Source organism: Hemiscyllium ocellatum, chromosome 1 (assembly GCF_020745735.1).
Source record: "Hemiscyllium ocellatum isolate sHemOce1 chromosome 1, sHemOce1.pat.X.cur, whole genome shotgun sequence".
NCBI lineage: Eukaryota > Metazoa > Chordata > Chondrichthyes > Orectolobiformes > Hemiscylliidae > Hemiscyllium > Hemiscyllium ocellatum.
This window is the reverse complement of record NC_083401.1, coordinates 94,781,633-94,807,888: the sequence shown is the minus strand read 5'-3', so window position 1 is coordinate 94,807,888 and position 26,256 is coordinate 94,781,633. Positions and strand designations below refer to the sequence as shown.

The following is a 26,256-nucleotide window of genomic DNA, read 5'->3' as shown; positions in this document are numbered from 1 at the left end:
CCAGTGCAAACTGGAAGAAAATGTCATTTTCAGGTTAAACACTGTACCATGTTCTGGACTTAATTCAGCACCTTCAGATTGTGAACTCACTCCCATTCCTTCACTTTCTTTACTTATTATATTCTCTGTCATCATGTCCTTGCTCCGCTTCCCTCACTCCAGTGGGACCATGTATTCTTTCCAGTTTGGCAGGTGAACGCACCATTGCTCTGCCATTCTCACATTCCAATCACTTAATATGCACTATCAGCAACCTTTCTCCCTGTATTCCACCCCTACACTATAGCATAAATACTGTCCTCTTCATATTTCATGTCAGCTCTGATGAAGCGTCAACTAGACTTGAAATATTCACTTGCTCTCTCCACATGGATTATGCCTGACCGGCTGTGATTTCCAGCATTTTTTGTTATCAATACAGATTCCAGCATTTGCAATAATTTGCCCTTGAGAAGTGTTGTCTTGCATGCTTTACTACCCAAATGTACTGTACAAGTGCATCAGGATTACAGAACAGAGTGCATTATACAATGTTACAGCTGCAAAGGTGCAGTGAGAGATCAACATTAACATTAAAGAGTTCCATTAAAAAGTCTGATAACTACCTGAAAGAAGCTGTTCTTGAAGTTGTTAGAACATGTATATAAAATTTTATAGCTTCTGCCCAATGGAAGAGGATGGAAGTGTGTACAATCGAGGTGGGAGGAGTCTTTGGTTATTTAGTTGCTTTCTCGATGTGGCGGGAGATATAAATGAAGTCAACTGATGTGAGGTTGGTTTGCGTGATGGACTGGGCTGTGTTCACAATTCTGCAGTTTCTTACAGTCTTGGGAAGAGCAGTCACCATACCACACTGCAAAGCATCCTGTCTGGATGCATTCGATGGTATTTCGATACAAATTTGTAAGTGTCTTTATGGGCATGCTCAATTCCCTTAAACCCCTGAAGTAGAAGGGACATTGTCTGCTTTCTTAACTGTAGTGGCAATCTAACCAGGACAGACTGTTGGTGATCCTCACTCCTAGGAACTTGATGCTCTCGAACATCTCCACCTCAGCACCACTCTGCCACTCGCTGTACCCTGAACAATTTATTACTACTAGGATATCCTGGAATGGACCTACATCCCTGGCACCGGTGCTGACTTTAACATAGGAACATAGGCTATTCAGCCTCTCGAGCTTTGTCTGCCATTCAATGAGATCATGGCCTAACACCTTATATCTGCCTTTAGTCTATGCCCCTTAATACATTCACTTCACAAAGATTTATCTATCTCAGTTTTAAAATTGACAAAGGATCTAGCATCATGGAATAATGCTTGTCGGACTGGAGCCCCGTGACTACTGGTGTTTCTCAGGGATTGGTGCTGGGCCCACTGCTGTTTGTTATCTATATCAATAACTTGGATGAGAATGTACAAGGTATGATTGGGAAGTTTACTAAAGACACTAAAAAAGGCAGTGTCATGGACAGTGAGGAATGTTCTCAGAAAATACAGCAGGACCATGATCAGTTGAGGAAGTGGACCGAGAAATGGGCAAATTAAATTTAATGTAGATAAGTGTGAGGGCTTGCATTTTGGAAAATAAAATCAAGGTCGGAGTTTCATGGTGAACGATTGAGCCTTAAAATCTTGGAGTTCAGGTGCACAGTTTTCTGAAAGTGGAGTAACAGGTAGACAGAGCAGTGAAGGCAGCATTTAGCACAACTGGCCTTCATCAGTGTGGGCATAGAGTATAGAAATTGGGACATAATGTTACAGTTGTATGGGAATTTTGAGAGGCTGCACTTGGGGTATTGTGTTGAGGTTTGGTCACCTTGTTATACAAAAGACATTATTAAACTGGAAAGAGTGCATAATTAATTTACAAGGATGTTGCCAGGACTCAATGGTCTGAGTTATAGGGAGAGGTTGGACAAGCCAGGAAATGTTTTTCTCGAGAACATAGGAGACCGTGTGGGGATCTTAAAGAAATGTATAAGATCATGAGGGGCATGGATAGGGTGAATGCTCTCGGCCTTTTTCCCAGGATTGGGGGATTGAGGACTAGAGAGCATCAGTCTAAGGGTGGTGTGTGTGTGTGTGTGTGTGTGTGTGTGTGTGTGTGTGTGTGTGTGTGTGTGTGTGTGTGTGTTGGGGGGAAATAAAAGGGAACCTAAGGGGCATTTTCTTTTTACACATACGGTGGTGCACATATGGAATGAGCTGCCAGTGGAAGTAATTGAGATGGGTTAATTAACAACATTTAAAAGGCATTTGGACAAAAACATGGATCAGAAAGGATTAGAATGCTACAGGCCAAGTGCAGGGAAATAGGGTTAGCGTGTATGGTACTTTGATCAACATGGAACAGTTTGGGCCAAAAGTCCAGTCTCTGTGCTGTAGGACTCTATGACTATCAACTGCTGTTTCTGAAAGAGAGTTCCAAGCCTCTACCACTCGTTGTAGGTAGAAGTGCTCCCTAACATCTAGTCTGGGCATAATTTTCAGGCTCTGCCCATTAGTTCTAGAATCTTCAACTGTGGAAATACTTTAACTGCCTTGTCATTGCCTGTTAATATCTTGAAAACTTCAATCAGATCACCGTTTAAACTTCTAAATTCTAAAGGAAATGGGTCAAATTTTTACAATCTCCCCTCAAAATTTAATTCTTGGGCAGTAGAAAGAAGAAAACCAGGAGGGCAAAAAGGGGACATGAAATAGCTTTGGTAAATAGACTGAAGGAGAATCCAAAGAGATTCTATCGTTATATTAAGAGCAAAAGAGTAATAAGAGAAAAGGGCTCCTTAAAGATCAACGTGGCCATGTGTGCGTGGATCCATAGGAGTTATGAGATTTGGTACAGGGTAATGAACCTGCCAGGTGTGAGATTTGGAGGTAGTTGAGCACTTTGGTGATAGTGACGATAATTCAATTATGTTTACTTTAGCGTTGGAAAGGGATAGGTTTACACCGGAGGGCAAGAGCTACAGCTGGGGGAAAGGCAACTACGATGCGATTAGGCAAGATTTACAATGCATCAGATGGGGGAGGAAACTGCAGGGAAAGGGAGCAAGAGAAATGTGGAGCTTATTGAAGGAACAGCTACTGTGTGTCCTTGATAAGTACGCACCTGTCAGACAGGAAGGAAGCTGTCAAGCGCAAGAGCCATGGTTTACAAAGCAAGTTGAATCTCTTGTCAAGAGAAAGAAGAAGGCTTATGTTAGAATGAGATGTAAAGGCTCAGTTAGGGAGATTGAGAGTTACCAGATAGTCATGAAAAACCTAAACAGAGAGCTAAGATGAGTGAGAAGGGGACATGAGAAGTTTTTGGCAGATAGGATCAGGGAAAACCCTAAAGCTTTATATAGGTGTATCAGGAATAAAAGAATGACTAGTGTAAGATTAGGGCCAATCAAGGGCAGTAGTGGGAAGTTGTGCGTGCAATCAAAGGAGATAGGGGAAGCTATTTTGTCAATATTCCCACTGGAAAAATACAATATTATAAAGTCATAGAGATATACACCACAGAAACAGATCCTTTGGTCCAAATCGTCCGTGCCGACCAGGTATCCCAACCCAATCTAGTCCCAACTGCCGGCACCCGGTCCATATCCCTCCAAACTCTTTCTATTCATATACAACATCCAGGTGCCTTTTAAATGTTGCAATAGTCTCAATCTGCACCACGTCCTCTAGCAGCTCATTCCATACATGCACCACCCCCTGCATGAAAAAATTGCCCATTAGGTCTCTTTTATATCTTTCCCTTCTCACTCTAAACCTATGCCCTCTAGTTCTGGACTCCCCCACTTGAGGGAAAAGATTTTGTTTATTTATCTTATCCATGTCCCTCATGATTATATAAACCTCGATAAGGTCACCCCTCAGCCTCTGAAGCTCCAGGGAAAACAGCACCAGCCTATTCAACCTCTCCCCATAGCTCAAATCCTCCAACCCTGACCAACATTCTTGTAAATCTTTTCTGAACCCTTTCAAGTTTCACAACGTCCTTCTGATAGAAAGGAGACTAGAACTGCATGCAATATTCCAAAAGTGGTCTAATCAATGTCCTTTACAGCCGCAACATGACCTCCCAACTCCTGTACTCAATACTCTGACCAATAAAGGAAAGCATATCAAATGCCTTTTTCACTATCCTATCTACCTGCGATCTACTTTGAAGGAGCTATGAACCTGCACTCCAAGGTCTCTTTGTTCCGCAACACTCCCTAGGACCTTACCATTAAGTGTATAAGTCCTGCTAAGATTTGCTTTCCCAAAATGCAGCACCTCGCATTTATCTAAATTAAACTCCATCTGCCACTTCTCAGCTCATTGGCCCACCTGATCAAGATCCTGTTGTAATCTGAGGTAACCCTCTTCACTATCCACTACACCTCCAATTTTGGCGTCATCTGCAAACTTACTAATTATACTTCTTATGCTCACATCCAAATCATTTATATAAATGATGAAAAGTAATGAAGCCAGCACCGATCCTTGTGGCACTCCAGTGGTCACAGTCCTCCAGTCTGAAAAACAAACTTCCACCACCTGTCTTCTACCTTTGAGCCAGTTCGGTATCCAAATGGCTAGTTCTCCCTGTATTCCATGAGATCTAGTCTTGCCAACCAGTCTCCCTTGGGGATCCTTGTCAAATGCCTTACTGAAGTCCATATAGATCACGTCCACTGCTCTGCCCTCATCAATCCTCTTTGTTACTTCTTCAAAAAAAGTCAATCACGTTTGTGACACATGATTTCTCATGCACAAGCCATGTTGACTATCCCTAATCAGTCCTTGCCTTTCCAAATACATGTACATCCTGTCCCTCAGGATTCCCTTCAACAACATGTCCACCACAGATGTCAGGTTCACTGGTCTATAGTTCTCTAGCTTGTCCTTACCATCTTCTTAAACAGTGGCACCACGTTAGCCAACCTCCAGTCTTCCGGCACCTCACCTGTGACTATCGATGATACAAATATCTCAGCATGGGACCCAGTTTCCTTACTTCCCACAGAGTCCTAGGGTACACCTGATCAGGTCCTAGGGATTTATCCACTTTTATGGATTGCAAGACATCCAGCACATCCTTCTCTGTCATATGGACATTTTGCATGGTGTCACCATCTATTTCCTACATTGTATATCTTTCATGCCCTTTTCCACAGCAAACACTGATGCAAAATACTCATTTAGTATCTCTCCTATCTCCTGCGACTCCACACAAAGGCCGCCTTGCTGATCTTTGAGGAGCCCTTTTCTCTCCCTAGTTACCCTTTGTCTTTAATGTATTTGTGAAAACCCTTTGGATTCTCCTTAACTCTATTTGCCAAAGCTATCTCATGTCCCCTTTTTGCCCTCCTGATTTCCCTCTTAAGTATACTCCTGCTGCCTTGATACTGTTCCCAGGATTCACTCAATCTATCTTGTCTATACCTGACATATGATTCCTTGTTTTTCTTGACCAAACCCTTAATTTCTTTAGTCATCTAGCATTCCCTACACCGAGCAGCCTTTCCTCTCGCCCTAACAGGATTATACTGTCTATGGCCTCTCGTTATCTCATTTCTGAAGGCTTTCCATTTTCTAGCCGTCCCTTTATCTGCAAACATCTGCCCCCAACCAACTTTTGGTAGTTCTTGCCTAATACTGTCAAAATTAGCCTTCCTCCAATTTAGAACTTCAACTTTTAGATCAGGTCTTGTTGAGGAGAATACTGAGAAACAGGCTTCAAGGTGCTATGGGATTGACGTTCACAAGAAAGAAGCGTTAGAAATTCTGGAAAGTGTGAAAATAGATAAATCCCCTGGGACAGATGAGATTTATTCTGGGATTCTCTGGGAAGCCAGGAAGGAGACTGCTAAGCCTTTGGCTTTGATCTTTATGTCTTCATTGACTACAGGAATTGTACCAGAAGACTGGAGAATAACAAATGTTGTTCCCTTGTTCAAGGAGAGTAGAGACAACCCTTGTAATTATAGACCAGTAAGCCTTACTTCGGTTATGGGTAGAGTGCTGGAAAAAGTTATGAGATAGGATTTATAATCATCTAGCGAGGAATAAGTTGATTAGGCATAGTCAGGCACTGTCTTGTGAAGGGTAGGTCACGCTTCACAAACCTTACTGAATTCTCTGAGGTGACCAGACAGGTGGGTGAGGGTAAAGCCATTGATGTGGTGTATATGGATTTCAGTAAGCTGTTTAGTAAGGTTCCTCATGGTAGATTATTGCACAAAATATGGAGGCATGGGATTGAGGGCGATTTAGTGGTTTGGATCAGAACTTGGCAATTTGAAAGAAAACAGGGGGTGTGGTTGATTGGAAAGATTCATCCTGGATTCGATTGCTAGTGGTATTCCGCAAGGATCTGTTTTGGAGCCACTGCTGTTTGTCCTTTTTATGAACAACCCTGATGAGAGCATAGAAGGATGGCTTAGTAAATTTGCGGATGACACTAAGGTCGGTACAGTTGTGGATAGTGTCAAAGGATGTTGTAGGTTACAGAGGGACATAGATAGGCTGCAGAGCTAAGCTGAGAGGTGGCAAATGGAATGTAATGCAGAAAAGTGTGAGATGATTCACTTTGGAAGGAGTAACAAGAATGCAGAGTATGGGGTCATGGTAAGTTTCTTGGTAGCGCAGATGAGCAGAGAGCTCTCGGTGTCCATGCATACAGATCCGTCAAAGTCGCCACCCAAGTTGATAGCGCTGTTAAGAAGGTATATGGTGTGTAAGCTTTTATTAGTAGAGGGATCGAGTTTCGGAACGACGAGGTCATGCTGCAGCTATACAAAACTCTGGTGTGGCTGCAGTTGGAGTATTGCATGCAGTTCTGGTCACCACATTATAGGAAGGATGTGGACACTTTAGAAAGGGTTCAGAGGAGATTTACTAGGACGTTATCTGGTATGGAGGAAGGTAAGGCTGAGGGACTTGAGACTGTTTTCGTCAGAGAGAGGAAGGTTGAGAGGTGACTTAATTGGGACATACAAGATAATCAGAGAGTTAGATAAGTGAGAGCCTTCCTAAGATGGTGATGGCTAGCATGAGAGATCATACCTTTAAGGGGGTGATAGATATAGGACAGATGTCAGAGGCAGTTTCTTGACTCAGAGAGTAGTAGGGGCATGGAATGCACTGCCTGCAACAGTTGTAGACTTGCCAACTTTATGGGCACTTAAGTAGTCACTGGATAGACATATGGACGAGAATAGAATAGTGTAGAGTAGATGGGCTTCAGATTGGTTTCGCAGGGCGGCGTGACACTGAGGGTCAAAGCACCTGTACTGCGCTGTAATGTTCTATGTTCTATGGGTGAAATACTAAATGAATATTTTGTGTCAATATTTACTGGCGAGGATGACATGGAAACTAGGGAACTTGGGGAAAAAAACAGTGGTGTCTTGAAAATTGTCCATACTACAGAGGTAGTGCAGGAGGTCTTATAATGCATAAAAGGTAGATAAATCCCCAGGAGCTGATCAGGTATTTCTTCAAACTTCATGCAAAGCTAGGGAAGCAACTGCTTGTCCCCTTACTGAGATTTTTGTACAACAGTCACAGGTGAGGTGCTGGAAGACCGAAGGTTGGCTAGTGTGGTGCCATTGGTATTACAGCCTTCCTTAAACAGAAGACCCTCAGGTTCCCTTTCATTCTTTCCCCACTCTCATCCTCAATTCCCCAACCCTGGGGAAAAAGGCTGACCAATGAAGGCAAGCATGCTATACCCCTTCTTTATACAATATTATACACTTCTATCAGCTCCCCTTTCAGTCTCCTATACTCTAAAGATAAAAAGTCCGAGCTTGTCCAACCTCACCTTATAAATTCAGACAATTAAGTTCTAGCAATATCCTTGTATATTTCTTCTGCACTCTTTCCAGCTTAATAACATCCTTTATGTAACAAGGTGAACAAAATTGAACACAATCCAAGTGCAGCCTCACCAAAAGCCTCCTTCACTGCCCGGTTAGCCTTATGTCAGTGGTGGGTAAGTTGTTGAAAGGGATTCGGAGGGACAGGGTTCACACACATTTGAAAAGGCAAGAACAGATTAGGGATAGATGGGAAATCATGTTCACTAAGTTGATTCAATGACAAAGAAGATTGATGAAGACAGAGAAGGAGATGTTGTCTATATGAAATAAAACTTTTGACAAGGTTCCACATGGTAGATTGGTGAGTAAGGTTAGATTGCGTAGGATCCAAGGGGAGCTAGACAATTGGATGTAATACTGACTTGCAGGTAGAAGATAGAGGGTCGTGGTACAGAGGCACTTGACCAGCTGTGTGCCACGAGGACTGGTGCTAGGTCCACTGCTTTTCATCATTTACGTAAACGAACTGGATTTGGATATAGGAGGCATGGTAAGTAAGTTTACAGATGACATCAAAATAGATGGTGTAGTGGCCAGTGAGAAAGAATACAATGGAACTTTAATTAGATTGGCTAATAGGCTGAGGAGTGGCAGAAGAAGATTAATTTGAATAAATGTGACATATTACATTTTGATAAGGCAAACCAGGGTGGAGTGTATACAGTTAATAACAGGGCCCTGGAGAGTGCTGCTGAACAGAGAAACCTAGGGGTGCGGGTCATAGTTAAGTGGAGACATAGGTAGACAGGGTGTGGAGGAGGAGTTTGGCATGCTTGCCTTCATTGGTCAGAATACTGAGTATAGGAATTGGCTTGTCATGTTGCAGCTGTACAGGACATTGGTGAGGCCACTTTTAGAATGCTGCATACAAATCTGATCACCCTTCGACAGGAAGAACGTTGTTAAACTTGAGAGAGTACAGAAAAGACTTACAAGGATATCGCTGGAATTGGAGGGTTTGAGTTATAGGGAGAGGCTGAATAGTCTTGGGCTATTTTCCCTGGAGCGTCGAGAGCTGAGGGGTAACCTTATAAAAGTTTCTAAAATCATGTGGGGCATGGATAGGGTGAATACCCAAGGTCTTTGCCTAGAGGGGGAAGTCAAAATCTAGAGGGCATAGATTTAAGATGAAAGGGGTAAGATTTAAAAAGGACCCATGGGGTAACGTTTTCACGCAAAGGGTGGTGCGTGTATGCAGCAAGCTGTATGGAGGTAGGTACAGTTAAAATGCTGTACCTGTACATGAATTGGGGGGAGGGGTTAAGAGGGATACGTGCCAAATGCTGGCAAATGGGATGAGTTCAGATTGGGATGTCTGGTCAGCACGGAAGAGTTGGACCGAGAGTCTGTTTCCTTGCTGTATAACTCTATTACTAAGTCAAGGTAGCATTCTTATAAATCTACATTGTAGTCTCTCCAAGACAAATACATCCTCCCTAAGGTGCGTTCAGATCTGCTCACAGTACTCCAAGTGGGGTCTGACTAAGTGTTTGTATAGATTTAAAAGACTGCTATGCACACAGAACAGTGTTTTTAATCCAGAGCTGTCCTGCGAGGTTTCTGATATTTGCCCCAGACATGGAAGGGGAAACTGATGCCCTACTTTGTGAGTAAGCACCTGGGGTTTTGCTGGATGAGGTTTTGCAGAGGCAGGACACCCTTCTTTGCCAACACCTGCAAGCAGAGGCTACAACACTAGAATAAGTCAGTCTGTTCGGAGGTTGTCACCCTGATCAGAGTCATCTCAGCTGTCTGGAGGAGTGCACAGCAATATAGGAAGAAGTAAATGACCTCTAATCTGTTAGTCTAAGTGCCACACAGTTCTCTCCAATACCTCAAACTCACTCTTTCTTTGCTACTGTACTCACTTCCCTTCAAGTTTCATGCTCTAAGAATTTCAGTATTGCTTGCAACATCTTGTCTCACTTGCTCTCACCCACTCCAAGCAAACTACACTTACCCTGCATCCTGTGTGCTATCTACTCATTCACACAATACAAGTCCCTACCTCCACCAAAATTACTAGCTCATTCCAGGAGGAAAGCAATCCATGATAGGGCTGAAGAGTCAAGACAGGTGGTGTTTTGTCTGGTTCGGCTCTTCACCACTAATGAGTAGAGGATTGACTCTGACGCCCTCTCCTCCCTCCAACTCCCAGAACTGCTGACTTACCACATTCAAAAACGTGGGACTGGTATCAGAAGCTGCCTTGACTGATTCTGCCAAGACATCCTGACTGAAGATCACTCCCCTTGAACACATGTTGAATGTCAGTCTCTATGGACAAGGGGTGCATGTGGCTGGTTTCCCTTGGGCATGCCCTGAGATGCTGGTTCTTGGTATCAAACATAAGAGGATGTGCGGAGCGAGCAATAAGCTGAGGTCAACAGGTACCTATTCTGAGTAACATATCAAAAATTCTCAGCATCTAGTTTACACATGGTGGGTGGTATAATTGAAAACTGTATATTAATGAGGTGAGATCTGCAGTTAATAAGGAAAACTTCCCTTTAACAGGTAACTCACTGCCGACTAGGGAGAATCTCACTTCAATGTTTGGAAATTAGTTATAATTGAGATAGGGTGGGCGGCACGGTGGCACAGTGGTTAGCACTGCTGCCTCAGCGCCAGAGACCCGGGTTCAATTCCCGCGTCAGGCGACTGACTGTGTGGAGTTTCTATATTCTCCCCGTGTCTGCGTGGGTTTCCTCCGGGTGCTCCGGTTTCCTCCCACAGTCCAAAAATGTGCAGGTTAGGTAAATTGGCCATGCTAAATTGCCCGTAGTGTTAGATGAAGGAGTAAATGTAGGGGAATGGGTCTGGGTGGGTTACGCTTCGGCGGGTCGGTGTGGACTTGTTGGGCCGAAGGGCCTGTTTCCACACTAAGTAATCTAATCTAATCTAATAGGCCTCACTGGATTTCTCATGTGATTCTGCCACGTTTCTCGCCAGAGCACGTCATTCAAACCCTATACAACTATCCTATATCTTTCATTTTAACCCAAACATTATACAATTCATAGCAAAATAATCTTGACAGCAGAACCTATTACCAAGTAATTCCCACTGCACTTATCAATGTACCTGATAACACATCTTAGAAATCTGATTTTTAATTAATATTCTGAGTGGAATAGCATCAATTCCGAAACAAACCGTTCCACCACTTTAACCTACCATGTTCTATAAGACAGATGGTACATTATTTTATTTAACACAATTAACAGTAAAATTTTTCTGGACAGAATTCTGAAATATTGAGAAAATTATCCATTATTAACAGTCAACAAGTACTTACAGTGCTCATGGCATTTTGCCAATTTTTCCAAGTCATCCACATGGTAGTAATCATAGCCAGATGTGCCCAACACTTCAAATGGTAAATAACCTATTATTGGAGGTGCCCTAGATTAAGTACAAAAATCAAAAAAATATTAACATTTTACGTATGTTATTTCTACAAAAACTGCTGAAAAGGCTCAGCAGGTCTGGCAGCATCTGTGGAGAAAAATCAGAGTTAGCGTTTTGGGTTGAGTGACCCTTCTCAGAACTGTTCTGAGGAAGGGTCCCTTGACCTGAAACTTTAACTCTGCTTTCTCTTCACAAATGCTGCCTGATCTGCTGAGCTTTTCCAGCAATTTATGTTTTTGTTTCTGATTTACAACATCCACAATTCTTTCAGTTTTTATCTTATCTCTACATCCTGATATGTACATTTTATTTCATCTTTACAAAAATGGCTTCCTCAAAATTGACAGAGGAGCTGGTGGATTAGCTTACTTTTCAGAAGGCTTTCCATAAAAAGATTAGCATATACATTTAAAGCATTTGGAAGAGTATCAACATGTTTGACAGACAGGAAACAAACAGTAGGAATAAAAAGTTTTTTTCCCCCCAAGTGGCCTTCATAGTGAGAGAATTTGAGTGTAGCAGGGATAATGCAATTATATACCAATCCTCGAGTATTGTTTACAGTTTTAGTCTCCTTAGCTGAGAGGAAAGATATGGAGGGAATGTAACCAAGGTTTATCAAACTGATTCCCTGGGATGGCAAGACTGACGTATGAAGAGAGACTAGATTAGTTAGGACTATGTCACTGGAGCTTAGAAGAATGAGAGGGGAGGGCGACTCTTAGAAACCTATAAATTCTAAAAAGACTAGACCGAGTCAACCCACAAAGGATGTTGTCAATGGCTGGGAAGTCCAGAACTAGGGGTGAAAGTCTGAAGGGTTGGCCACTCGGAACTAAGATAAGGAGAACTTTTTTCGCCCAGGGAATGTTGAGCCGATAGAATTCTCTGCCATAGAAAACAGTTGAGACCAAAACATTGAATATTTCAAGAAGGGGTTAGATGCAGTTCTTAAGGTTAAAGGGATTAAAAGAATGGAGACAGGTAGAATCAGGGTTGACTGGCAATGACCATACTGTGCCAGAGTAGGCTCAAATGGCTGGATATTCTATTTCTGAACCTATTTTCTCAGTTTCTGCAAATGTGCTTAACACTCAACAATTAACATACTAATTAAAACATGATCTCCATAAACATCAATTATTTTTGAGTAGATTATTAGATTTAAAACATTTGATAAAGTACAACATTAATTTCCTAATACAAAATCTGAATTAATATTTGTTGGTCTGACTAATATTTGATCAATGCATATCCTGAATGGTTTGTTTTTAAATTAATAAATGTCAAACAGTATAGTATTATTTCAGGTTGTGACTAGTAGCTCCACATATGCTAACATACTGGCAGGGCATATTTTTGTTTTTATTCCAGATGCTGCAAATTTAAACTACTTTGCCCTTCAAGTATATTTTATGCCTTACTAAACAACATCTCTATAATTCAGAAGTTCATTTAAAGTAATACACTCTGTTAGTCTACGAAGAGATAACAAGTTGCAGCATACATTTAGTCAGTATATCAATCTCAGAATACACACTTGAACAAACTTGGGGGATTAAGTTGGCAGAGCATTTTTTCAAATTTTATGCCCTTTCACATTTGTCATAACATTTCAACCAACTTCTAATATCTTCCAGGTTTTATTCCCAGTTTAGATTATTTTGTCCCCGATCTTGAATACTTTCTGACCTCTGACCTCAAGTGGTTCAGTCATTGGTTAACAATGGAGGCAACAAATAATTACATGTATACCCTGTCGATCAAAAAGCTCTACAGTCTGAACATATATCCGCAATGTGTCTTATACATAGTTAACTCTATTTCACAGTTAATGCAGTATTGTAGAATAACTACCACACTTCAACAAATTTCTCACCACCACCTCAGGCTGAATCAGGCTACTTGTAATTTCAAAACTGAACTAAGATTCCAATATAGTTCTCCATATAATAATCACGGCTAATCTTGGCTAACCCCAACCCTTAATTCTCCAAATAATCTACACCTATCGGTCCTTCAGTTTTTCCAAAGTTCAAATCCTCATTACTCGATTACTTTAATGTTTTACCAGCTGGCATCAATAAAACAGCACATTCAAACTGTGATAGTGGCACCCTGATGCATATTAGGTTTCATTCATCTATTAGCCCTCCAAGCCCTAAGTTTGCAGATGTATACTGGCTCTTTCTTCACAACTAAAACCACTAGCCAACAATGGAAATTTGATACTTCCGTCCTTCTGTTTGAGTGCTATTATTTTTTTGACCTTGCCTGTCCTTTGTAGTAACAGTATCTCTCCCCCAGCTAAAATTCTTCATCCTTTTTGATTCTGGAATCATGTGCATAGCCCAAGCCCAACTAACACCACATCACTGGCATCTTCAACCACAAATCCAAATCTCAGGAATTTCCTTTGTAAACCCTTGTGTCATCATTCAAAATCTAAATCTTTGACAAAGCTTTTGGTCACCATTCATCCTGCCTCAATCTTTACTTCAACACAATCTCACCAATCCTTTCTTCTATAAAGTTGTTTATGAATTTTGCCTTGTTAAAAACAACATAAGTATGCTTTTAAAACTATTTCTCACACTCTGTTGAAAGGATTTATTTTAAACAAAATTAGGGGACACACCTATGATCAAGGAACAAAAACTTCCATTCCAAACTGTGCCTTGATGTAAATTCTTCATTTGGTTCTTCAATAGTGCACATTTCCTACAAATAAAGAGAAACAAAGAGAAAAATTGTCTTCTGCAAAAAAAAAGCAACTAAAAGCATTAGTGCATACATAAGACTGGCAAGCAAACAAAATTTGAAGATTTTTAAACAACTATGATTGTACCTTAATAAATTGTGGTGTGGCTAATCTGACAGTTGCTACAAAGCATACCCTTTTTTCATAGGTTGGCTTTAGTTTAACTCCTTCAAATCCATTTCGTGCAGAACTAGGCACTGAATGAAATAAACAAAGTCATAACTTGACAATTTTAAGAATAACAGAAATATCAGAAAAGATAGTAAATTTAGAAACATAATGTTAAGACATCTCACAATGAAGATCACTTTTGAAAACAGGTTAATAAAAAACATTTCATTTTCATTTATTATTGTTCACAATTTCAAGCATCTGAAGGGAGTAAATGTATTTGGGAGAACGGTGAGAAAATTATCCAGAGACTTGCATTTAATTGTTTTCAACTGAAGAAATGAGGATATTACTTAAATTTTTAAAAGATTAAGAGATGTAGAAAATGCAGATATAGGAAGACAATTAACAATGAACAGAGACTAAAACAGAGCAGCAGGAGCTGGGCGGAAGTGAAGTCGGAGCGCAGAGGCTGTTGGGAAGGTGGGTGAGTGTTATTTAAGTAGGTGTGATTATGCCACAGTTGAAGAGGGTGAAGATATGACTGCCAAGCTGATTCAGTGTACTGTGTGCATGATGTGGGAGGTCAGGGACTCTGGTGTAGCTGGCTCGTATAACTGGGAAAGTATGTACACGTTCAGCTTCTGACAGAGCATATTGCAGCACTGAAGAAAGAACAAGATGACCTCAGGCTCATCCGAGAGAACGGGATCTTTCTGGAGAGGACTTTCAGCGAGGTTATTACACCGCTGAATAGAGTAGAGAGTAGAAGGCAGAAGACGATGAGGAAGGCAGAGATGAGACAGGCAGAGATAAGACAAGTGCAAGAGACTCCGGGGAAAGTACCAGTCAGGAACAGGTTGAATATCTTGGAAACCGTAGAGACAGACGTCACTGCCAGTCCAAGAGGCGGTCAGGTCTGCCAACCAGAAATTGACATGGAGGCAGAGTCGAGGAGTCAGACATCACACAGAACTGTGGTAATAGGGGACTCCATAGTGATAGGGACTGAAAGGGGTTTCTGCTGCAACAGGTCCATTATTTGAGGGATTTGAGGATGGTGTGTTGCCTTCCTGGTGACAGGATTAAGGACATCGCAGACAGAATGCAGGAAATCCTCAAGGGTAAAGGTGAAGAGTCAGACGTGGTGGTGCATGTTGGCACAAATGACGTCGGGAAGAAGAGGAGGGACATTTTACAGCGGGACTTCGGAGAACTCGGAAGAAGGCTGAAAAGCAGGAATCCAGAGTGGTTATCTCCGGTTTGCTTCCAGTTCCTCGGGCTGGAGAGGACAGCAACAGGGAGATACTGGACCTGAATGTGTAGCTGGGGAACTGGTGCAGGAAGCAAGGATTTACATTCTTGGATTACTGGGGCATGTTTAGCAGTAAGGATAAATTATACAAGAGGGACGGGTTTATACAAGTGGACAGGGAGTTTGTGGAGTGCCTCCGAGATGGGTTCTGAGAACAGTTTGTGCTGGAGTCTACCAGGGAGAAAGCAATTCTGGATCTGGCGTTGTGCAATGAACCAGATTTAATCAGGGACCTCGAAATAAAGGAGCCATTAGGAGGTAGTGACCACAATACTTTGTCTGGCTCCATTCCCCACACCAGAAATTTAGGCACATACTGCTACTCAACAAATCAGAAGAATCAAGTTGCTTTTCACATGTGGGAATGTATTCCATCAGTTTTAAAAATCACGCTCACCCTCTGATAACATTGAGTAAATGGCTAAAACAATCTGCTGAATTAATTTAGGAAGTGAACTAAACAGTTGAATGTTGTGAAGATACTTCAGAATTGTTATTGGATTTAACTCCTGCACATAGTTCAATATTTAAAACCTTTCATCGAATTCCAACAACCTGAAATCTCATTGACAAATATAAAATGACAGTAAAATGAAAATCAACATTATTGATCAGTTTGCATTTTAAATATCAATTTCAATTAAATATCTTTTAAATTCAAGTAATCAGGAAGTTGTCTTAAGTACACACATGAACAATGAAACCTCCAGTGTCATATGCAACAGCACTGATAATAAAGTACATGACAAGTGAAAATATTGACTAACAACATAAATCCAGATCAAGTCTCAAAAGTTATAAATCTCTATGAGAGTTTTCAAAAACACAGAAGCAAAGATTGAAGTAAACATTGCATAGAAAATCAAATATACAAATTAATGTTAGAAAACTACTTACCGCTATTCAGTGACTTTAAATTCCCTATGAATTTTACATATTCATATACAGGAGGTTCTTCAGGGTCTACTGTTCCTCTTAGCATGTGGCAACAGAATTCTAACTGATTGTTTGCTATAAAGACAAAGTGAAAATTCCAACTTCAGTCTCAGAACACAAAAGGAAATTAGTGAAATTTTCGACAGAAGTGAAAAATCTCCTAAAATCAAACTGTCTGTCCTGCAGGGAAAGCTTCATTTTTGGAATGGAAACATCTTCCACTTAGTAAGAGTAACAAATTGTAATAAATACGATAGTAACAATGTACACAACAGATTTTTCAAAAAAAAAGAATGGGTCTATTCTACAGGTGTGTGGAAGGTGTCTTGTTTTTGAGATTGAAGATAATCCTACTCAGTTGGGAATAAAACAAGTTCTTCCTGTTACAAGAGTCTAAACACATCACGACTCTAAGTTAACGAATGTCTTCACAGAAATGTAACACTTTTGGGCAGGATGGAATATCTGCTTGCAAACTAGACATAATAAAAATGTAATTCTTCAGTAATCAGGCTTGATGAAATATGAGAAATGGATATAAGCATTTTATGAAAGTAAGTAAGTTAGCCAGCTTGTTGAATGGAAGGTTTGTTTTCAGACGTTTTGTCACCATGACTGGGTAGCATCATCAATGAGAGTCTCCAGTGAGGCACTGGCAGTATGTCCCACCTCTCTATTTATAGGTCTTGGTTTCTTAAGGTAGGTGATGTCATTTCTGAGTTGTTTTTTTCAAAGGAAGGTAGAAGGGATCCAAGTCGATGTGTTTATTGATGGAGTTCTGGTTGGAATGCCATACCTGTAAGAATTCTCGTGCATGTCTTTGTTTCACCTTACATTAAAGACATATTAGAAATGACTTCCAGACTACTCAGAGGTCTTGGCACCATGGTAGCTCAGAAACCTACCAACACACTTAAACAGCAACTGATGAACCTAAGGGATCCATTGGATACTATCAAAACTAATGTCATTTACAAAATACCATGCAAGAACTGTTTAAAAAAACACTACAAGCAGGAAACTTGCCACCAAGATATGTGAACACCAAAATACACTACCCACTATCATTACTTTCCATACATACAGACAAAGAAGGACACCACTTTGACTGGGACAACACACACATCCTAAAACATGTGAAACAAAAACACACATGTGACTTCTTAGAGGCATGGCATTCTAACCAGAACTCCATCAATAAACACATCGACTTAGATCCCATCTACCTTCCATTGAAAAAAAAATGGAAATTACATCACCCACCTTAAGGAACCAAGACCTATAAATAGAGAGGTGGGACATATCACAAGTGCTTCACCAGACTCACTGATGATGGTACCTCGTCATGGTGATGAAACATTTGAAGCAAACCTTCCAGCTCAGCCAGCTAACTTACATACTTATCATCAATCTGGGCTACAAATCTTCCCAAAAATTGGTAATTTTATGATAATTTTACAGATGCTATTTAAATTAAACTGCTTAAGGTTGAAATAGAACTTTGACCTGTAAATGCCAATTGCCTCTTAATATTTGCAAAGTATGGTAGATCACTTATTATTTTACTAGCATAGGTGGTGAATGGCCTACAAGCATGAATGCTGCATGTAAAATAAACAACAAACTAGTTGTGCCTTTAGGTTTAGTGATCATAATCCTATTAGTTTCAAAATGGTTATGGAAAAAGATAAGCCTTCCAGAAAAGTTAACATTTTTTAATTAGAGTAAGGCAAATCTTAATGGTACGAGACAAGAACTTTCAAAAATTGACTGGAATAGACTGTTGGCAAGTAAAAAGATGACTGACAAGTGGGAAGCTTTCAAGAGTGTGATAACAAGAGTTCAGAGGCATTATGTTCCTGTTGGAGTGCAGGGTATGACTGATAAGATTAAGCAACAATGGATGAATAAAGATATTGAGGTTCTAGTCAAGAAAAAAAAGAGAATCTTATTTTAGATATGGACTACTTAGTTCAACTGAATTAATATAAAGAGTGCAGGGGCATTCTTAAGGAAGGCAAAGAGAGGATATGAGCTTGCATTGGCAAATAAGGTTAAGGATAATCCAAAAAGATTCTATAAATACATTAAGAGCAAGAAACTAGACAGAGGTAGGGCCTCTTAAAGATCAAGGAGGTCATCTTTCTGTTGAACCCCAAGAGATGGGAGAGATACTAAGTGAATATTTCACATCAGTTTTTAGCGTGGAGAAGGAAATGGAGTCTAGAGAATGCAGAAAACAAATTTTGATGTTTTAGAAACTGTTAACATTACAGAAAAGGAAATTTGGGAGGGATTAGAGAGTATAAAGGTGGATAAAACTCTGGGATGTGACTTAATGTCTCATAGAATATTGTGGGAAGTAAAGGAGGAAATCCCAAGACCTCTTGCAGAAACATTTGCATCATCTATAACTACGCATGAGGTGCCTGATGTCTGCAGGGTGGTTAATATTGTGTTTTTGTTAAGAAAGATTATAAGGTGAAAACAGGGAACTTCAGACCTGTGAGTTTAACATCGGTTGTGGGTAAATTGTTGGAAGTAATTATCAATGATAGGATTTATGAACATTTGGAGAGGCAAAAATTGATTCAGGACTGTCAGCATGATTTTGGAGGAGGAAATCATATCTCACAAACTTGAGATTTTTGAGGAAGTTACCAAAAAGATTGATGAGGGCAGAGCAGTTGATGTTGTTTACTTGGACTTTAGTAAAGCCTTCCACAAGGCTCCACATGGTAGACTAATTAGTAAAGTTAAATCACAGGGATTCCAATCAACGTTTGTATCCAATTGGATACATAAGTGGCTTAACGGCGGGAGACAGCGTGTGGTGGTGGAGGGCTACTTCTTAGACTGGAGGCCTCTCACAAGAGAGAGAGTGTTCATCAGGGATCAGTTCTGAATCCTCTCTTGTTTATCAGTTATATCAATTTCTTGAATGAGAATATAAAAGGCATGGTTAGTCAGCTTGTAAGCGACACCAAAGTTTTTTAATGAAGTGCAGGAGGTTGACAGGCGACATTATGTTTCCGTGCTGTATGACTTTGTGACTATAAGTGTGATTACTTGAGAAATCATTTGTTTAAGGAATAACTAAAATGAAATAATTAAACAAATTTATTCTCAAGGTAAAATTTCGAGCAATTAATCGAGGATGATTGTCAGGAATTCAGTGTAATCTAAACCAAAAAGTCGAAGCAGCAAATTTACTTTCCATGCCAGGAATTTAATGTCAAAATAATCCAAAACTGTGGGTATAACAACCTACAATAAAATGTGAATAGAAAATCCACACAAGCACCAAAGGAAACCGAATGGGTTCAGTCTACCAAATTCATTTCATAATTTTCAATGCTTGCTGGATGACTATTAACAAAACATTAAACAACCCATGAATGTCACAGAGCTTCATTTCAAATCAAGCTATGAAAGCATATCATTTTCATTCATAAGACCATAAGATATAGGAGCAGAAATTAGGCCACTCAGACCATTGAGTCTGCTTCGCCATTAAATCATGGCTGGTAAGTTTCTCAACACCATTCTCCCGCTTTTTCCCCGTAACCCTTGATCCCCTTTTCAACCAAGAACCTATTTCAGTCTTAAATATACTCAATGACCTGGCTTCCACAGCCATCTTTGGCAATGAATTCCATTGATTCACCACTCTCTGGCTAAAAAACTTTCTCCTTATCTCCATTCTAAAAGATTTTCCCTTTAGTCTAAGAGGACTTGTGCCCTCGGGTTCAAGTCTCTCCTAATAATGGAAACATTTTCCTAACATCCACTCTATCTAGGCCATTCAGCATTCTGTAAGTTTGAATTAGTTTCTCCCCCTCAGCCTTCTAAATTCCATCGAGTATAGACCCAGAGTCATCAAACGTTCCTCACATGTTAAGCTTTTTAATTCCTGGGACCATTCTCGTGAACCTCTGCTGAACACAATCCAGGACCAGTACATCCTTCCTGAGATATGGGGCCCAAAACTGCACAGAATGCTCCAAATGTGGTCTGACCAGAATCTTATAAAGTCTCAGAAGTATATTTCTGCTTATATATTCAAGTGCTCTCAAAATAAATGCCATCATTACATTTGCCTTCCTAATACTGACTCAACCTACAAGTTTACTTTGAGAGAATCCTAGACTAGAACTCCCAAGTCTCTTTGCACTTCAGACTTCTGAGTTTACTCCTCATTTAGAAAGTCGTCCATGGTTCTATTTTTCCTATCAAAGTGCATTACCTCACACTTTCCCACACTGCAGATTCCAAAATGTGCAGGATCAGTGATTTTCATGTTTTTATTACAGGACACCAACTACTCTAAAGCCTTTTGCGATAATGATCCAAGAAACAAAGTTGAGAGATAAGCCATTCAATAAGCCAACTAGAAAATGAATGTAAAATTTATTCCTCTAGTTTGTCTGACCGTCGTATGAAAATATATACAAGTTTGATAATGGTGAGGTAGGAATCTAATCATAGATCCTAGAAGTTATACAAAGCAGTAACACCTTCAGAGTGTTCTTCAGAAAAATCATGATTGTTTGGAAACCAAGATCATTAAAATCACTACCCTCATTTTTAAATTCTCTTCCCAATTCATTTAGAGAAAACACACCATTCTTGTCATAATATAGTCTGAGATATTTCTGCATTGCATTGTGTATTAGGTTTGAACTAAACATCTGTTGCAAGAAGTTACTTCTAGGGTTTATGTAAAAAGCATCTTGTCAAACTGAAACTAAAATATTCTACACTTCTGTTTTCTAACAAAGCAACACAAAGAAAAAAAAATCAGCTGGTTTTGCAATACCAGCAAGTGGGAAGTGAGCTTGATAAAATTCCATGGACTTTAATGTTCTAAGTTCAGTGAACCAGAAAACTTCAGATTCAACCAGTCATTGCCATAGGCTGAATGCAATAATATGCAAGTTTCAGGGTTTTAATAAAGCTCTAAGAAGAAATTGTTTAGAATTAATTCTCTAAGATATCTAGCAGAGAGCATTCTTACAATATTCAATATTTCAGAGAACAAATTCCAACTCTCCTGACTTTTTTTTAAAAGGGAACATCACCCCAAGTAATGAAAGCTATTCAAAATGTTAAGGACTGAAACATAATCTCAATGTAATGGATATGCTCGATTATTCTTAAAGGATTTAGTTGAAAAATAGAAGCAGTTAGGAATTAAGTTAAAAATCACACAACACAGGTTATAGTCCAACAGGTTTAATTGGGAGCACACTAGATTTCGGAGCGACGCTCCTTCATCAGGTGATTGTGGAGGGCTCAATCTTAACACAGAATTTATAGCAAAAATTTGCAGTGTGATGTAACTGAAATTATACATTGAAAAATTGATTGTCTGTTAAGCCTTTCATCTGTTAGAATACAGGGATAGTTTCACTTCTTTCATGTGTAAATCACAAAACCTTTTTTTAAAAAAAGTTGCATTCTCAGGTTAGCTGTTAACAATGGTGACAGCTAGACAATATGTTGAAGGTGTTAGCCCCCTGTGTATGCCATGATGTTTAGTTTGATTCTAATCTAAAAAGTGAGATAACAGAGTTCTACATAAATTCATGCAACTTTTGAGCTGAGAGTTCTACATGAATGCATGCAGTTTTTGAGCAAAGTACAATGTAACCCTTAAAGTACAAATTCACCCCACAAAATATACATGTGCAAGTGGGTCTTTGTCTGTGTGTGTGTGTTGTCTGGATTGGAGGGTTGTGATTGTGAGAAAGTGTGTGTGTGTGTGTGCGCGCGCGCGAGAGAGAGAGAGTGAGCAAGTGTGTAGTGAGTGCAGAGTGTCTAAAGTCTGTGAGGGGTGCATGTGAGAGTGTGTGTGCACATCTGTGTGTATGTGTGCCTGTGTGCGCGCGTGTGCGGGTGCGTGTAGGAGTATCTGTGTGTGTGTATAGTGCAATAGTGGTCACCTGTAATGTGACATGAATCCAAGGTCCCGGTTGAGGCCCTCCCTATGGGTACCAAACTTACCTATCAGCCTCTGCTCGACCACTTTTCTCTGCTGCCCTGAAGTCCACCTTGGAGGATGGTCACCCGAAGATCCGAGGCTGAATGTCCTGAACCGCTGAAGTGTTCCCCAACTGGGAGGGAACCTTCCTGTCTGTTGATTGTTGTGCGGTGCCCATTCATACATTGTCGTAGCCTTTGCTTGGTTTCCCCAATGTACCATGCCTCCGGGCATCCTTGCCTGCAACGTACAAGATAGCCAACGTTGGCTGAGTCACATGAGTACCTGCCATGTACAAGGTGGGAGGTGTTCCCACGCATAATGGTGGTATCTACATCCACATTCTGACACGTCTTGCAGCGTCTACCGTGTCAGTTATGGAGTTGGCCTGAGAGCCGGGCAGCTTGCTACGAACAATGATTTGTTTGAGGTTTGGTGGTTGTTTAAAGGCAGGTAGTGGAGGTGTGAGGAAGGTCTTGGTGAGGTGCTCATCCTCATTGATAATATGTTGCAGGTCACAAAGAACATGGCGTAATTTTCCAGCTCCTGGAAAATACTGAACAACGAATGGCACTCTGTTGGTTGCAGCATGTGTCTGTCTCCTGAGGAGGTCATTATTGTTCCTTGCCGTGGCATGTTGGAACTGGCGGTCAATGAGTTGAGCATTGTACCCTGTTCTTGTGAGGGCATCCTTGAGTACTTCCAGGTGTCCGTCACGTTCCTCCTCATCTGAGCAGATCTGGTGTATGCGTAGGGCTTGTCCATAGGGGATGGCTGTTTTAATATGTTTTGGGTGGAGGCTGGAGAAGTGTAGCATTGAGAGTTGTCTGTGGGTTTGCGGTAGAGTGTAGTGCTGAGGTGTCCATCCTTGATGGAGACGCATGTGTCCACACACACACATGATCTGAGAGACATATGATCCGAGGCAAACTTGCAACTTTGCACAACTAAGTCAGATAAAATTAACTAGGTGCAAGACGTTACATACTAAAAAACAAACAGGTGATACAAACAAACAGAAACAAAAATTGCTACAGAAACCCAGCAGATCTGGCTGCATCTGTGGACAGAAACTTACTTAACCTTTCAAATCCTTCATCAGAACTATAATAGCTAGAAAAAGCTAATATTTATGCTGAAGATAGAGACTGGTGAGTGAAAGGAATGAGTAGATAGGTGGAGACAGAGCCCAGAAAAAAAAAGGAGAGGTGGACAAAGGATGTTGATAGTAAGCCAGGCAAGTGTAAAAGTTAGGTGATAATGAGAATATGAGAAGTTGAACATGGGTTGGGTGTGCTGAAAGCAACCCATTTCATGACAGGACCTGGGGTTGTGGAGGTAGGTAATAGACAAAGAAGGAAGCATTAATGGCGACAAAGCACGAGAGAGAAGGGGAATGTGTGTGAGATTGTGGCATCTCAGTGCAGGTTGCAAAAATGATGGCTTATTATTTTTAGAATGTGGAGACAGATGGGCTGGATAATGAGGTCCAGGAGGACACTACTGTTGATGTGGGAGGGAAGGGAAGGAATGAGGGCAGAAATTCACCAAATGGGTTGTACATGACTGAGAGGCATGTCAATTGGCAGTGGGAAGAAATTTAAATTAATTTTTGTCTTTGTATTCACAAAGGAAAGGGGTTATGTGGATGTAGCAATCCAAGAGGAACAATGTGAAATATTAGACAAAATAATTACAATGAGAGAGCAAGTGTTAAAAGAGTTGAAATCCTCTGAAGTAAATGAGTCACCAGGGCTGGATGGATTGCTTCTTAGAATGAAGAAGGTGTTCAGGGAGTAAATAGCAGATGTTCCGAGGATTACTTTCCAACATGTACATGCACAGGTGAAGAACCAAGGACTAAGGAATACAAATATGGTCCTGTTGTTTAGCAAGGGTACAAAGGAAATTCCAAACAATTATAGGCCAGGGTAGTCTTTTTTTCTGTGGTGTGCAAATTGTTAGAATCAATTCTGAAAGATCAGATAAACTGTCAATTAAAAATGCATGGACTAGTCAGAAAGGCTTTGTTAAGGGAAGGTCATGCTTTATAATTTTGATTAAAGTCTTTGATGAAGTGACAAGGAGGATCGATAAGAGTAGTGCAGTGGAGGTCGCCTACACGAATTTTAGTAAGACATTTGACAAGATCCCACATGACAGACTGGTCAAAAAAATGCCCATGGGAATACAGGGTAATGTGTCAAATAGAATGGAAAGTTAGACAGTAACAGGAAATAAGGGTAATGGTCGATGGCTGCTCTTTACATGGTGTGCAGAGGCCTTGGTGTTGGGATCCCTATTTGTTTTACCGATTAACAAGTTAGATTTGAACATGGGGGAAATTGGGAAATTTGCAGATGACACAAAAATTGGTTGTGTAGAGAATAGCCATAAGCTTTGAAATTATACAGATGGATTGGTGAAGTGGGCAACAAGGCGACAGATGGAATTCAACTCTCATAAGTCTGAGGTAATGCATGGGGGGGGGGGGGGGGGGGGCAAACCGCAAGAAGGAATATGCAATAAGCAGGGATATATTGAGAAGGGTAAATGAAAAGAGAGATCTTGGTGTGCAAGTGATAAGAAGGCATATAGAATGTTGTCCTTCATTGACAGAAGTATAGAATACAAAGTAGGGATATAATGATGATGAAACTGCATAAAACACTGGTGAAGCTACAACTTGAGTACTGTGTGTAGTTCTGGTGACCACATTACAAGAAGGATGTAATTGCTCTGCAAAGAGTGCAGAGAAAATGTACTGAAAGATGGCCAGGGTTGGAGAATTGTAGTTTTGAGGAGAGATTGGAGAGTTTGGGACTGCTTTCCTCATGGCAGAGAATGCTGACGGGTGACATGATTGAGGTATACAAAATTGTGAGGGGTAGAGACAGAATAGACACAAGGAACCTGTTTACTGTGGCAGAGAGTTCAAAAACCAGGAGTCATAGATTCAAGCTGAGTGGCAGAAAGATTAGAGGGGATGTGAGGAAAAACCTTTTTCTGCAAAGGATGGCGGGTGTCTGGAATTCACTTCGGAGTTGGCGATGGAAGCAGAGACTGCAAAATGCATGGATCTGCACCTTAGGTGTTGTAAGCTGCAGGGCTGTAGTCCGGGTTCAGGAAGATGGGATTAGAAAGGTCATCTGGTGTCTTTGGCTGCATGGACAAGATGAGCCAAATGGCCTCCATCTGTGCTGCATCATTTTTATTGTTCCAATACGAAACTATGTAAAGGTGGAAAGCATTTACTTTGGGAGTTGGAAAGCCAGCGGTAGCTGCAAGAGAGCAGCTCGGAGCATAAGGCTATAAATCAGGGCAGAGGTTGAAGGACTACATCGCTTATTGGTAAATCATGCTTTACCAATTCATTGGAATTCTTTGAGGGTGTGAAATATACTGATTAAGAGGGAGCCTGTAGACTTACTGTACATGGATTTCCATACAGCATTTATGCCACATAAAAGCTTCTTGTGGAAAATAAAACCTCATGCCATAAGGGGTAGGATAATAACATGGACAGAAGATTGACTGGCTAGCAGAAAATGGAGAGTATGCATAAGTGAGTCTTTGCCTGATGGTAGAACGCAACAAGGAGTCCAACAAAGGTCTGTGCTGGGGTCTCAACTTTTTTACAATTTATATCAATGATGCAGATGAGGAAAAAGAAAAGACATGGTCTCAAAATTTGCAGATGAACCAAGATAAGAAAGTGTGTTATGAAGAAGACATAAGAAAGTTTGCAGATGCATATAGATAGATTGAATGAGTGAACAAAGATTGAGCAGATGAAGTGTAATGTATGAAATGTTTAGTTGTTACTTTGGTAGAAAGAATAATAAAGCAGAATATTAGTTAATGGAGAAA

The 26,256-nt window shown here is 40.6% G+C and overlaps 1 protein-coding gene across 4 annotated transcripts in view; it reads right to left on the bottom strand.

Moving 5' to 3' along the window:
- The window catches only part of clocka (clock circadian regulator a), a 125,719-nt gene that overhangs the window by 44,740 nt on the left and 54,723 nt on the right, over nt 1-26,256 (bottom strand). For all 4 annotated transcript variants that reach the window (XM_060830747.1, XM_060830753.1, XM_060830760.1 and 1 more), the window contains exons 8-11: nt 16,365-16,478; nt 14,129-14,238; nt 13,919-14,001; nt 11,168-11,274 (exon numbers count right to left, since the gene is read on the bottom strand). In XM_060830747.1, the coding sequence (XP_060686730.1) occupies nt 11,168-11,274; nt 13,919-14,001; nt 14,129-14,238; nt 16,365-16,478 (414 nt within the window). The remainder of the gene's footprint in view (nt 1-11,167; nt 11,275-13,918; nt 14,002-14,128; nt 14,239-16,364; nt 16,479-26,256) is intronic.